This window comes from Sceloporus occidentalis, unplaced genomic scaffold (genome assembly GCF_023333645.1).
Source record: "Sceloporus occidentalis isolate IW3139 unplaced genomic scaffold, rSceOcc1.0.p SCAF_3, whole genome shotgun sequence".
In the NCBI taxonomy this organism is placed as follows: domain Eukaryota; kingdom Metazoa; phylum Chordata; class Lepidosauria; order Squamata; family Phrynosomatidae; genus Sceloporus; species Sceloporus occidentalis.
Window position 1 is genome coordinate 171,111,744 of NW_028316983.1, and position 12,984 is coordinate 171,124,727.

At 37.8% G+C, this 12,984-nt stretch overlaps 1 protein-coding gene across 2 annotated transcripts in view; it reads left to right on the forward strand.

Annotated features, from left to right (window-relative positions):
* The window catches only part of LOC149317109 (partitioning defective 6 homolog gamma-like), an 80,621-nt gene that overhangs the window by 13,902 nt on the left and 53,735 nt on the right, over positions 1-12,984 (forward strand). For both annotated transcript variants that reach the window (XM_089516869.1, XM_089516870.1), the window contains exon 2: positions 12,027-12,249. In XM_089516869.1, the coding sequence (XP_089372995.1) occupies positions 12,027-12,249 (223 nt within the window). The remainder of the gene's footprint in view (positions 1-12,026; positions 12,250-12,984) is intronic.

Consider the following 12,984-nt stretch of genomic DNA (forward strand, 5'->3'; position numbering starts at 1 on the left):
ATTACTTGTAGCCTACTGACACACATGCGAGGCTCCTGTGAACAGTGGTGTGTTTATATAGTGAATGGTTATTGTTCTTGAAGCATTTGGATGAGTTAATGTTGTAAATACAGTGTTCAGTTTATTGGGTATAAGTTGATTCAGTGGGGGAGACTGAAAAACTAGACAAGTAGTTGAAATAGTGGTTGGAGAATCTAAACCAGGAATGGTAAACATATGGCTTTCCAGAAGGTGCTGGACAGCTACTCCCATTATCCCTCACAACTGGCCATATTGATTATGGCTGACAGGATTTGCAGTTCACTAACATCTGAATGGCTACATATTTTAAAGTCCTGATCTCTGCTGAGATCTGGATAAATCTTGATTTCCTAAATGATCATTACATTTTTCTGCAAAACATTGTTAGAACTATAGTTTGGAACTATGGTTTTGAAGTAGGAGTTCATAAATTTTACACTGGGTTTTAGCAAGAAAGATTTCTCTTGAAAATTAAATATTGTTTTTGTTGTTCTTGTTGTGTGCCTTCAAGTAATTTCTGACTTTTGGCAACCCTTTTATGGGGTTTACATGGCAAGCCTCCTCAGAGGAGGTTTGCCATTGCCATCCTCTGAGGCTGAGAGAATGTGACTTATCCCAGGCCACCCAGTGGGTGGCCTTAACCGAGCAAGGTCTCCAGAATCATATAGTTCAGTGCTCAAACCACATTCAAACACTTTTTAAAATGTTTTCACAAGAGATAATTATTAGGTGTACTTCAAGGCTAGCTTCTATCAAGTATAAAAGCTTTGTGACAGGATAACCTTTAATCATGTTTAGGTGTAATAGGATATTTCCACATTCCTGCCTGTTTTGCTAGTGTTAATTTATTTTTTAAGTCAACAAGTTGTTTACTATATTGGATAGATCACTGATAGCCTGAAAAGTGAAGAAGATAATGTCTAAAGTGGGGGGGGCTGACTCCTAGCATGGAAACTATGAAAACCAACAAGCTTTGTTACACATGTTTTTTTACAGTGAGGAAAGCACACGGTCCATAATGTGCCTGTCTAGCGCTCACTGTTCATTTCTTAAAGGGGCCATATTTTAGCCATGGGATCTCGTATGGAGTTGCTAAGAACTAGCATATCAATTTAAGGTCTGTTTCACATTTGTACGTGTTGTGCTTCTCTCATTCATTCCCTCCCATTATTGCATTCATTTGTGGCTTATCTTTTTAAAAAAAACTCTCTAAAAGTTCAGATAATATTTTGACACTTCACAAAGGGAGAACTGCTTTGGTACACAAAGTAATTCTGACCTACATACTGCCCTGAGAAGTGCAAGTCATTTCAAAGTTTACAAAGATCAGACTCCTTAAATATCCTCAGTGACTCTGCCTTTGAATTACATATTCTGTATACTAGTTAATGCAACAAATGATGATAATCTCTGTGGTAGAGGTTTCCCATGTAACAATGTCTATATTGTTCTGGTTTAAACTGTGGGTATTTTTGGCATCCTAATAGCTTGAGTTTCTGGCTCATGCCGAAGTCAATTAGTCCTGTAGCACTTCTGTTCTATGAACGATTGATAGGTAGAACCACACAATCAGTTTGTGGTTTGTCTTGCTTGTTAATAAATTACTGTGAGTATATTAATACAGCCTGATAATTTAAATCCTAATCTTTGCAGCCATGGTCATACTAAAGGTACAGTTTTAAGTTTCCCTTCAAATCCAGCCTATCTTTCTCTGTAGACACCAAGGTAATATGCTGTCTTTAACTTTAGTAACTTAAACTACTACTTTTGAAAGAAGGTTTGCGTGTTTGTGTGTGTGTGTGTGTGTGTAAACACAAGATAAGTAAATCTTAAGCCAGTAGTCTTTATAGTTTCCTTTCACATTTAAAATTTGTGTAGCATTGGGATTAAAAGGACTGCAAGTCTTAAAAATATATATTCTTTGTTAAATGGTTCCTTCCACATTAGATACACTTCTCAACTCTTCTGAACTCTTGTGTTTCATAATAATGTGCTGCTGCAAATATGAAATCTTTTGCTATTGGGGCATGTTAGAACAGATTTTAGAATTCTTCTCAGATCAAGATCACACCATTAGTAACTGAATTCAAAAAGCCCTTAAAAACAACAACTCCTTAGCATTTGCAAGAATTTGTTCATTTTCTTGTGGATACGTTCAAAACATAAAAGATGGTATCCCAGAAAAAAGAACAAGCCACACTTTATTGTGTTTATACTGCTGTTGATGTTCTTCAATGAAGACAGAATGCCAGATTTTAGTCACTAATTTTAGTATTGGTTTTCTTGTATTTATGGTTGGCTGTGGTATTGGCTAAACAGCAGCTGTGTGAATAGGACTGAATGCTTAAGTTGCAACTTTCAGTAGAAATTGAATTTATATCCTGGGTTGCTACATCAGCCTTAGATCAAGTTATATGCTCCGACTTGATCGATGTGGTATGTTCAAAGTTTGTACAGGAGTCATATCTGTGATTGGTCTCTGGTACAAGCAGATACATCCCTATGCATGTGTACATTTCCCCCACAGTGGCGATTATTATTGAGGATAGAGGTTGTTCCTGAGGCCTCTTTATAAAAGAACTGCTTATAAAAGTGCACTGTAACTACCTCTACCCTATAGCTACTTCTACAGAGCCACAGAAGTTTTACTGGTTGGACAATGCATAATCTGATGCTTCATTTAGCGTCAAGTAGACATTATGAACCTCTAAACCTCTATATGCCCCTTCAAAGTGGTATTCTTTGTTGTTCTTGTTCAGTATCTAGCTTTCACTTTGACTTGTAACTCTGGATTCTTGCCCAGTGTTCTTGTAGGCCTCCTATGGAAGGCTTAATGCATTTTTGGCCTGAACTGGTTCTAGCGTGAGGGTCATGTTTATATACTTTTGCCTAGCATCTTTCAGTGAAGATTGGTGGCTGGAAAGTTTTAACAAGCAAAGACATTTAATTAGGGATAAGAAGAATATTCAGAAATATTTGAAAAATGGTCCAAAAACATGTTTCACGGAAAGCCTGAGAAACCTTGATGAGATTACTCAGCCAGTGATAAGAACCTTTGCAGTTAAGGACTTTTTTTTCTGCACAAAATTTGTACTTTGTTATTTTGTGGAGGAATCAGCATTTTTTGTGCAGGAAACAGCATTTTCTTTTCCAAACAGTGCCAGACTGTTTAAGTGCCAACTATGAATAGTCTTTGGAAATTGTACAGTTCTTGAAGACTTTCTTGCAGGAAAAATAAAATTACTAAAATAACTTGTTTAGAGAAGAAAATAAACAAATAATTATATTGCTATACTAAACCCAATGCCATGGATGTCACAAATAGAGCTGGGGGGGTGGGGGGTGGCATTCCTAGTTAGGAACACAAGGATTTATGAGCTTCCATACCCAACCTGTTGAACTTATATGCAGAACATGTTGTAAGAAAAGCAGGCTTGGATGCAGAAGAAGGAGGAGTGAAAATAGCAGGAAGGATTTCATGGACAACCAAAAAGACAAACAAATAGGTCCTAGAGCAGATTAAGCCAGAAATCTCTCTAGAAGCCAAGATGACAAAACTGAGGCTGTCGTACTTCAGACACATCATGAGAAGGCGCGACTCATTGGAAAAAACAATAATGCTAGGAAAGGTGGAGGGAAGTAGGAAGAGAGGAAGGCCACATGCTAGATGGATGGATTCTATTAAGAAGGTCACAAGTATGAGTTTTCAGGAACTGAGCAGTGCAGTGTAAGACAGAAAGTCTTGGAGATGTCTTATCCACAGTGTTGCCATGGATTGAAATGGATTCGAGGGTGGCTAACAACAAAAATAACAAATGTCCTGTGTTGCACCCCCCCAGCTCAGTAAACTAGAGGAAAGACAGCACTAAAGTGTGATAGAATAACAACCAATCTCTACCCCCCCCCCCCCGGCTCTTATCTCAATAGGATTGTGTCCTGCATTGCACTTCATTTGTGGAGCTTTCTCCCTATTCATTTCCTTTCATTGTTATCAGTTTGTGTTCTGCAAATCTAGTCATTCAGTAGATTTGGCTTAAATTCTCTTGATTTTATAGAAAGTATAGATCTGTGTAAGCATACTTAAGATAATTTTCTGCACAAGCCTTCCACACAGAGTATTTTTTCTTTGACGTGAAGATATCCTTAAGATTCCAAACTATGCCAGAAATATCTTATACAAGGAGCTTGATCTCAACTTATGAAAATAATACTCAAATATGTCAGTGTTTTAAAAGTAATGCAAGTATGAAGAGAACCATGAATTCTGCATTTGCGCCGTAAACCTGAGTAGAGTATCTCTCCCACTGTTGATTTCTGTAACACCTCAGTATTTTGGCTCTTTAAGCTTTCAGGGGTCTATTTGCATTTTATTCTTGCAAAGAAGCATGTGATAGTTCTGACTGCTTCCTGCATGCCTGGGGGACTTTTTCTACTACTTTTCATAATTTGAAAAAACATGGAGGATAATTTTGTGTGTTTATTAATATGAGTGCTTCAGCTCCATTTTGTTTTCTTCCAGGATTCTAGTAGGAAAGGGTCTTAAATGTTGGTTAATACTCATCAGTTCCCATTTCGTAGTCCTGTAAATTACACTAAATAATCACTTTCTCGGAATACACTTCCTGCATGTTCACATTTCCCCTGTTAATGTTATCAGAAAACCCAGTATTGTTTGCTATGATTTTGAAGCATTCACCCTTGTAGCTAAGTCAGTGTTCTAATTGGTTTTCAGCAAAAGGTAATCATCCCGATGCAGTTATTGAAACGGCCAAGTTGCTTCAGCTCTTGATTGGCCCCGCAGAGGTCATTTTTGGCACGCAGAGTGAGTGCCAAAAGTCATTTTAGTCTAACTGGCATTTATCTTTTTCTTTTGGGCAGACCATCTCAGAAATTATGAGAAAGTCTGCCCTCCCCCCAAAAAAATGCTAATTATACTAAATATTTTACTGTATTAAATGAGTGCTTATAAACCATAAAGCCATAGTATGACTTATGTATAGACATGACATTACTAAAAACAAAACAAAACTCTGCTTTCCTGCCTTTTTATGTAGCCTTTCTTCATTGAGCTCAAGTCACTTTTCTACATTTCTTCGTCACAACAAGAACCCTGAGAGGCAGGTCAGGATGAGAAAGAGAAAGGAGAAAATGACTAGCTCAAGATTACCCATTGAATTTTGATGGCTCACTTGAAATTTAAACCTAGATCTACCAAGTTGTTCACTGTTTACTGGCTCTCTGTCTGATTCTGAGTGTGCATTTAACATAAGTTGAGTAGTGGTGTTTATCATCCCTACCTCTTCTTTCTGGCTGTAGGGATTTTTCCAGATAGCTGGTCCTCATTTTGTATTCTGTTATTCCCTGTTAAAAAACACCTTCCTGGATCAGATCAAAGGTCCCCCTAATCCACCATCCTATTTCCCACAGTGGCCAGCTATTAAGTCCACTGCTGGACCCTTTAGAGATTTCTGATTGTTAAATTGTCAGTATTTGTCTTTACAATTTAAACCATAGGTTTTATCTTGGCTGGTTCTGTCAAAGGCCACTAAGAGCCATGAAAACATCATAAGAATAAAATGATTAAAAACAAAGCTCTCTTTGATCTTATTTCTTCCTCATATAATTCATGCTTTTCTTAAGATGCTGTCATTTTTTAATCTGCCTGATCTGTCAGTTTATTCAAAAAGAAGCAGGCTTCTGGTGTTGATTCAGCAGGCTTATAAAGCTTCCAATTTCTGAGGCCATTATTACTTCCTATCCACTAAATAAGGGAACTGTACCATTTATTTCTCAGCCATCTAGGATTTTAGCATAGATATTTACGTAAGGGTGTTCACTTTTTCCAGAGAAGGCTCCAGAAAAGCCCTGATACAGTGGAATCTGAATTTAGGAATCACCTGTTTTTGTTTTTGTTTTTCCTAAGAGAAGGTTACTACTCTTTCATTGAGTTTCTTCCAACTCTGTGGACATCTTTTTGTTTTTGGATATTCAGCAGCTTGATTGTATTCCAAGATTGTGAGTGTGCCTCATTATCAGATGCAATCTGTTTGATGAATATAGGCCCAGCACCATTTAAACTGCTGAATTGCCAAATTTTGTGAGAACTCTAATGATTCCTGACACATCATTGGTGATCTTACATCTCCTTTCATGTTTTTCTTTATCCATTGGTTGTAGCTTTTTCGTTATTTCACAAGTGTATCTTAATTTACGAGTGCACAATCTAATCTGCAGTTCCTAAGGAATAGAGAAAGTTCCCGTAAACACACTAAACTATACCTTTGGTCCATCTAGTCCAATATTGATGATGATAGTACAGGTTGAGACTCCCTTATCTGAAATGCTTGGGACCAGTAGTGTTTTTTGATTTTGGAGTTTTTCGGATTTTGGAATATTTGCATATACATAATGAGATATCTTAGAAATGGGACCAAAGTCTAAACATGAAATTAATTTATATTTTGTGTACACCTGATACACATAGCTTAGTTAATAGTTAATTTTATACATAATATTTTTAATATTGTATGAAACAAAGTTTCTGTACACTGAACCATCAGAAAGCAAAGATGTCAGTATCTCGGCCATCCATGTGGACAATTTTGAATTTTTGAATATTTTGGATATCAGAATTACAGATAAGAGAAACTCAACCTGTACCATTAGTAGTAGTAGTAGTATTTATTATTTACTTTATTTATATTGTATGACATCAAGGATATTCCAGAAAAGGGGAGGCCCATTCTACACTCACAGAATGTAAGAGCAGCCATTGAGAAGGCCCTCTCTCACATTGCCACAAATACTGTATGCCTCCTTCCATCTGTTTCTTCCTCACAATGGCACTTGCAGAAGGCTTATCCTGAAAATCTCATGGATTTGGTAGATTCATATGGGAGAATAAGGTCCTTCATATATGCTGGAGTCAAGCTTTATAGGTCATATCTAGCACTTTGAGTTGTGCCTGGAGACAGATTGGTAGACAGTGGAGATGTTATAGAAAGGGAATTGCATGCTCCTTGTAACCAAACAAGTTAACTATGGGGCTAAACAGACCGGCACTGTGCCAAAGAGCCATGGCAGTGTTGCTAGTGCGCCCTTTCCACAGTGCAAAAAGGAGCCTCTTTTTTCAGCTCCTTTTTGCACAGTGGAACTGCCAGGTTGGGGTGTGGCATGCAGTTGCCGCGTCCCCAAGCCATAGCTTCCAGGGGCAAGGCAGAGCCACCTTTTAGGAGTCGTCTTTTCAACCCCAATGTGACTTTGAACTAGCTTCAGTTTCCAAACACTCTTCAGACAGAACCACATGTAACATAATTAAACAGAATATAACTAGAGTATTGTCATTTTGGCCATTCCTGACGTTACCCTGAACGGGTGCAATCAGCACACTAATTTTAACTGTGCAGATGCCCTTTTTGGGCACACTGGCTCAGGGCTAAATCCTGGAGTACATTCATGCTATGAATCTGAGATTTCAAAGGGAGCGTAATCCCATCCATCACACTCTGATTCCTATTCCCTGGTTTGCCTTTTCACTGAACAGCCCTGTCTGGATTAAGCTTCATTTTCCCCCCATCCTCATTACTGATTTCCCATCCTTGAGACTGTCACCAAACATTGTTTTAAAACCAGACAGCTTCATTGGAATTTGGTAGAAAGGAGTAGAGTTGCATGGCATTAGCATGTTGAGACTGAACCCCAAACCTCCAGATAACCCCTCCCAACAATTTCATGTATGTGTTAAATAGCATGGGAAACCGATCAAGTAAAGCAGAAAGATTATCCACATACTAATAGCCAAGGGGGTCTAACAGGAATCCTCCAACACCTTTTTCTGAACTTGTCCCTCCAGGAGGAATGAAGCTACTGCAGAATAGTGCTGAGGTGGTCTGGGAGGATACCGTGGCCAGTGGTATCAAACTCTGCTGACAGATCAAGTAGAGCCAATGGGGACACGTTGCCCATTCATATTAAAGTGAAAGCTGTCTCTGTCCTATAGCCAAGGCTGAATCCAGATTGAAATTGATCAGAATAACCACTCTGATGATTAGGATGCCACCATGTGTTTTAGTGTCTTGCCCAGAAACTCAGTAACTGTGCCTAATAATTAACCATTATGGTGGGATTCAGAGAGGTGGGTTTTTTGTTTTAAAAATAAAAGTTTTATAGAAGCTTCTTTTCAGTATGTTGGAGTGCTGTTGTGTGGTAAGGAGATACTGGCCACTGGGCTATGCTCTCCTGGCCTCTCTATGAGGCCAGGAGAGCATAGGACAAGGACAAGGATCCAGTGTACAAATGGTGGTGTTTGCCTCTCCAAGGATTCTAACCACATTCTTGGTTTGTACAAATAGAACAGGACCAAATATCCCTGTACAAACTGAATCCAAAGTTACATTTCTTGTTTCAAACATAGTTTTCATGTCAGAATGGATCTAAGCAATTCCATCTAAAAAGTGCTGCAGTCTTTAGCTTTGTAAATGGATCTTTAGTAACTAAATATTGAAGCTTAACTTTAAACATATTTTGTCTTGCTTTATTTATAACTTTATCTGAGTACTAGTGGAGATAAGCAGCCTCCATTAATATCAATACAAGCCTCTTTTTTCTTGTAAAACTTCTTGGGGAGGGGAAATTTAGGGAAGAGAATAATGGGGAGGAATGTTTAAATCTCCCTCCCTGCTGTGTAATGGTCCTGGTTTACTTGTGAGTAAATAAAAATAGAGGAATAGCTGCATGCTACAAATCTAATGGAACATGCAGTTTGATTGTCAACTTATTTTATAATTTGAAAAAATGGATTGCAGTGTCCATTGCCTTCTTCCTTAAGAGCATTATACCGTGCCTGCTATGCCTCCTGCCAATTCATGTTTTGAAATTGTATGGGAAAGTTATAGGAGTGTGACTTATTTGTAGCAGAGCTTGGAAGATTTATTTATTGGGACTATAGTTCCCCAAATCCCCCAGCCAGCATGTTTCCTTATGGTAGTTCTTGCAAAGTTTTCCTTTCATTTGTTCTAAGCTGAGCTCTTCATTTTCTCACACTTGTTTTCCCAGACTTTTTCTGCTGGGAATAGGACTACTGTGGAGGTACAGAATGATGATACATATACTGTGCGGGGTGACTCTTTAAATTTTCTTACAAAATAGAATTATTTGATCTTAATGCTAACTAATCAGTTGTTCTAAGATCAGGTTTTGTGCCGAAGTTTTGACTTCTGCATAATATTTAAGCAAAAACAATGAGAAATAGTTGCCCATATAATCTGGCCTCTGGCTTCTTCAAAATCAGTCTTAATTCCATCAATGTTGTTTATATCAGGCAGACCTATATAGCATTTGCCTTTTGACATTTTGGTTGACGTATTGTATTGTTCTTGACATTGATTTGGTATGGGAACAGACAAAAAATCCTGTGCTGTTAGGACAGGTTGGTTCCTTCGATATCTTTTGTTGCTTTAACTGAGAATTGACCAGACAGTGACTAATATTTAGGAGAGTCTTAGGAAGAGAGCCCATTGTTTGGAAAGCAAGCATGTGTAATTCTATTTTGTTAGTCACCATTCGTAGCACTGTCAGCCCAAATTATCTTCAAACCCTTCTTTACCCTCCCTCTTGCTTTGCAATGTCAGTAGGGATGTTTGCATTAGGTAAGTAGGTCAAAGTAGATTACTGTACTTCATTGTGCAAAAACTGCTCTAATAAGTAGATTAGATTCCCATAATGAAGGATTGTTCTGGCTGGTGTCTTAGTGTAGTCTGGGTGATAGGCAGACATACATTCATCCTAAAGCCATTTAGAGTTCCATTTAGGATTATGGGAAGACTCAAAGTAACAGGCAATACTTCGGAAACTATCTTTAGAGATGAACATCTTCTTTGAGTGTGTGGGTGTGTGGGGGAATCACTTTTCACTTTGGTATTGGGATATGTAGCACAAATGCTCACCATTCTTTAATTCGGGAAGATGATGGACATAACAATGGGAAGTGTATATATAGAACAACTAAATAAAAATATGCATCCCAAAAGTAGGATGATCATTCTCCACATGAGCAAGGCTGGTATCTGCACTAGTGCTGTTCCTAGTGATGATCCATGGGCTGGTGCCTGTCCTTGCACGATCTGGTGCTGGTTCCTGGAGAGCTTCCAGAAAGGAATCGGATCATTATAGCCAGTGGGCATAAAAATGATTATTGTACCCTGGGAAACAAAATTGCTGGTCCCACACATCAGGTAGTTTAAGAAGCACTGTTGTGCACTACAGCCTCCTTCGGAATGAATGGCACTGAGTAGCTATGCTACTTTCTTATATCCTTTGTCTCGCCTATATTCTGAATTTTTATGTTGTTTTCAAGTAATATTTCATCAAATCCATTCCCTTCCTGTGTCTTCCTGAAGTCTTTTTGTAGTGGTCCTTAACTTCTAACTTTTATCTGAGGCTTCAGCTGTCAAGTAGTCACATAAATCTCTCAAGTCCTTATTAAACAGACTGTTTATTTGCTTGGATAACAAATGTGCCTGTTCATACTTGACATCTCTTAATTTTCATGTACAGACCTACTTGTTCAAGATACTTATCGACATCTGTGACCAGTTTCAAATATTATCAAGATGAAAAATACATTTTTAAAAAGATTTTAAGAACATGCCTCTTTTTATAGTACCCTGATGTTAAAAGCACTTGAACTGAAATCCGCCCCCCCCCAAAAAAACCCATTAATTCATATCTTCCCTGCTCTTTAACTTAAATCTGGTCAGCATTGATGCATGGAGATGGGTTAGGGAAACCCTCACATTAGAGTTCACAAATGCTACCACTGACTTAAGTGGAACAGACTTACATTTGTGAACAGTAATAATGTTTGCACTCTTGCTGTGCCTTTGGAAGATGTGTAGTAAGATAAAGATGGGAAGAAGATGGCACAGAACTTCCAGGTGCTTTTATAATCTTAAAGGATCTTGGGGGCAAGAATCCTCTTCAGAACTGTCTCAGCAGGGAGTTTGTTTTGATCAGCAAGTGGTAAACCAGTTTTCTTCCAAATCTCTCTGCTCGTAAATAGATTTGTACAAAAGCATTTGAAATATCTATTGTGCTTTAGTCTGAAGATGCTGACATGACAGAGTGCGAGCTTCTTAGGGAAAGGAGGGATGAAATGGAATCCCTACAAAGAAATTTCAGGGAACTCTTGCCAGCACAATAAATAGAGGAGAGTGGAAGTGTTAACGTTTTGATTGAGAAGCACAAAACAGTAGTGAGCAGGATTGGCTCTACATCAGGAGGAGAGCAAGAGAGAGGGACTACCTTTGTTGTAGCAGTGGTTTGAGTTGGTGGTTGCATTGACAAAACCATGGTTACAGCCATTGCTTTGCCTCCACATTGTGCTCTAAGTGGAGACAGGCCAGAATTTAAGAAGCTGGACCAAAAAAAAATGGAAACTCCAAGACTTGCTTTCCTGTAAATTTAAACTAGAGTTTGAGTCTGAAATACAATCCACCCTCCTTATCAGCAGACTTGCCTTCCATGGATTTAACCATCTGCGCACGTCAAGCCCCTCTTTTGCTTAGTGGCAGCACGTACACTGATCATGCCACCATTAATTTTAATGGGGCTTAAACATGCACAGTTTTTGGTATCGGTGGTGGGGTCCAGAAAAGATCCCCCATGGATACCGATATCCGATTATAAAACTGATATCAAACATGGTTTGCCATAATAACTGAATTACAACAACTAAAAAATCTTTAAAAATCCTGACATCTGAGAAATGTCTCCCTATGGTGGAGAAACTTTCGAAGATCCCCTTTTGATCTCGACTGAACATGTCATTTTGTCACATTTTCTTTGAAATTCAATGTTATATTCTTTATTATATCTGGAGCAGTAATAAGAAAATAAGGTTATATACCTACCTTTTTATTAGTTTTATTTTACTTAGTTTCTTGTTGTATTAAATACACTTTTAAAATTCTGACATTATTTCTCTGCACTCTTTCCTTTGATTGCAGTTTGGTGCTGAATTTAGAAGATTTTCTCTGGATCGCTATAAGCCAGGGAAATTTGAGGACTTCTACAAACTTATCCTTCACATTCATCATATATCCAACATGGAAGTTATGATCGGATATGCAGATATACATGGGGATCTTCTTCCTATTAATAATGATGACAACTTCTTCAAGGCTGTTTCAAGTGCAAACCCGCTGCTTAGAATTTTTATACAAAAACAAGGTAAGATAAGATGGTCATCCATTTCCTGAAAATGTAAGCTGCTTGTTTCTTCAAATGATTAACAGTTTTTGAAGCCTCAGTCAAGAGGAGAATATTGTTTGCATTAAGTCCTCAGCCACAGTATTTAAGTAGTATATATAAACTGTTATTCTGAAAGTACAGTAGCAGGAATTTATTATGAGGGAGAAGACTGATATGGATCAACTTATCAAAATAGCATGGTCTCAAAATAATCTACATATTCCTTTCGTTAATAAAGCAAAAGAAAGTGATGTTGCATGTGCTTTTCATTATTTAAAATCCCTTCCTTGATATGTAGGAAATTTAATTTGGATCTTTTTTTATAAAAATAAATAAATAAATAAAAAGCAGCTGAATTTCAGAGAATGTTAGGTGCACCATTTGAAGTCCACTAGTGACTATTTCCTTAAGTGTAAACTGGATGAGAGAATTGATGTATACCTCCACTTTCTCTTCTACTGCTGCCATAAACAGGTAGAAAACTTTTTTTAAAAAAAACTTACACATATTAGAAGCCAGTATATTTTTAAACAAATAAACACATAGTTCTTTCCCACTCTTGCATTAGTTCCCACTCCACCCAATTCGCTTGCCTAATTTATTTGACTTGCATATTAGCTATCCAAAACTGCATTGCTAAACCATTCTCAGGCTTTCAAAGGAATTGAAGAAGCAAAGATTTTGTTCCCATGTGGCTCTGTTTACACTTTGTCT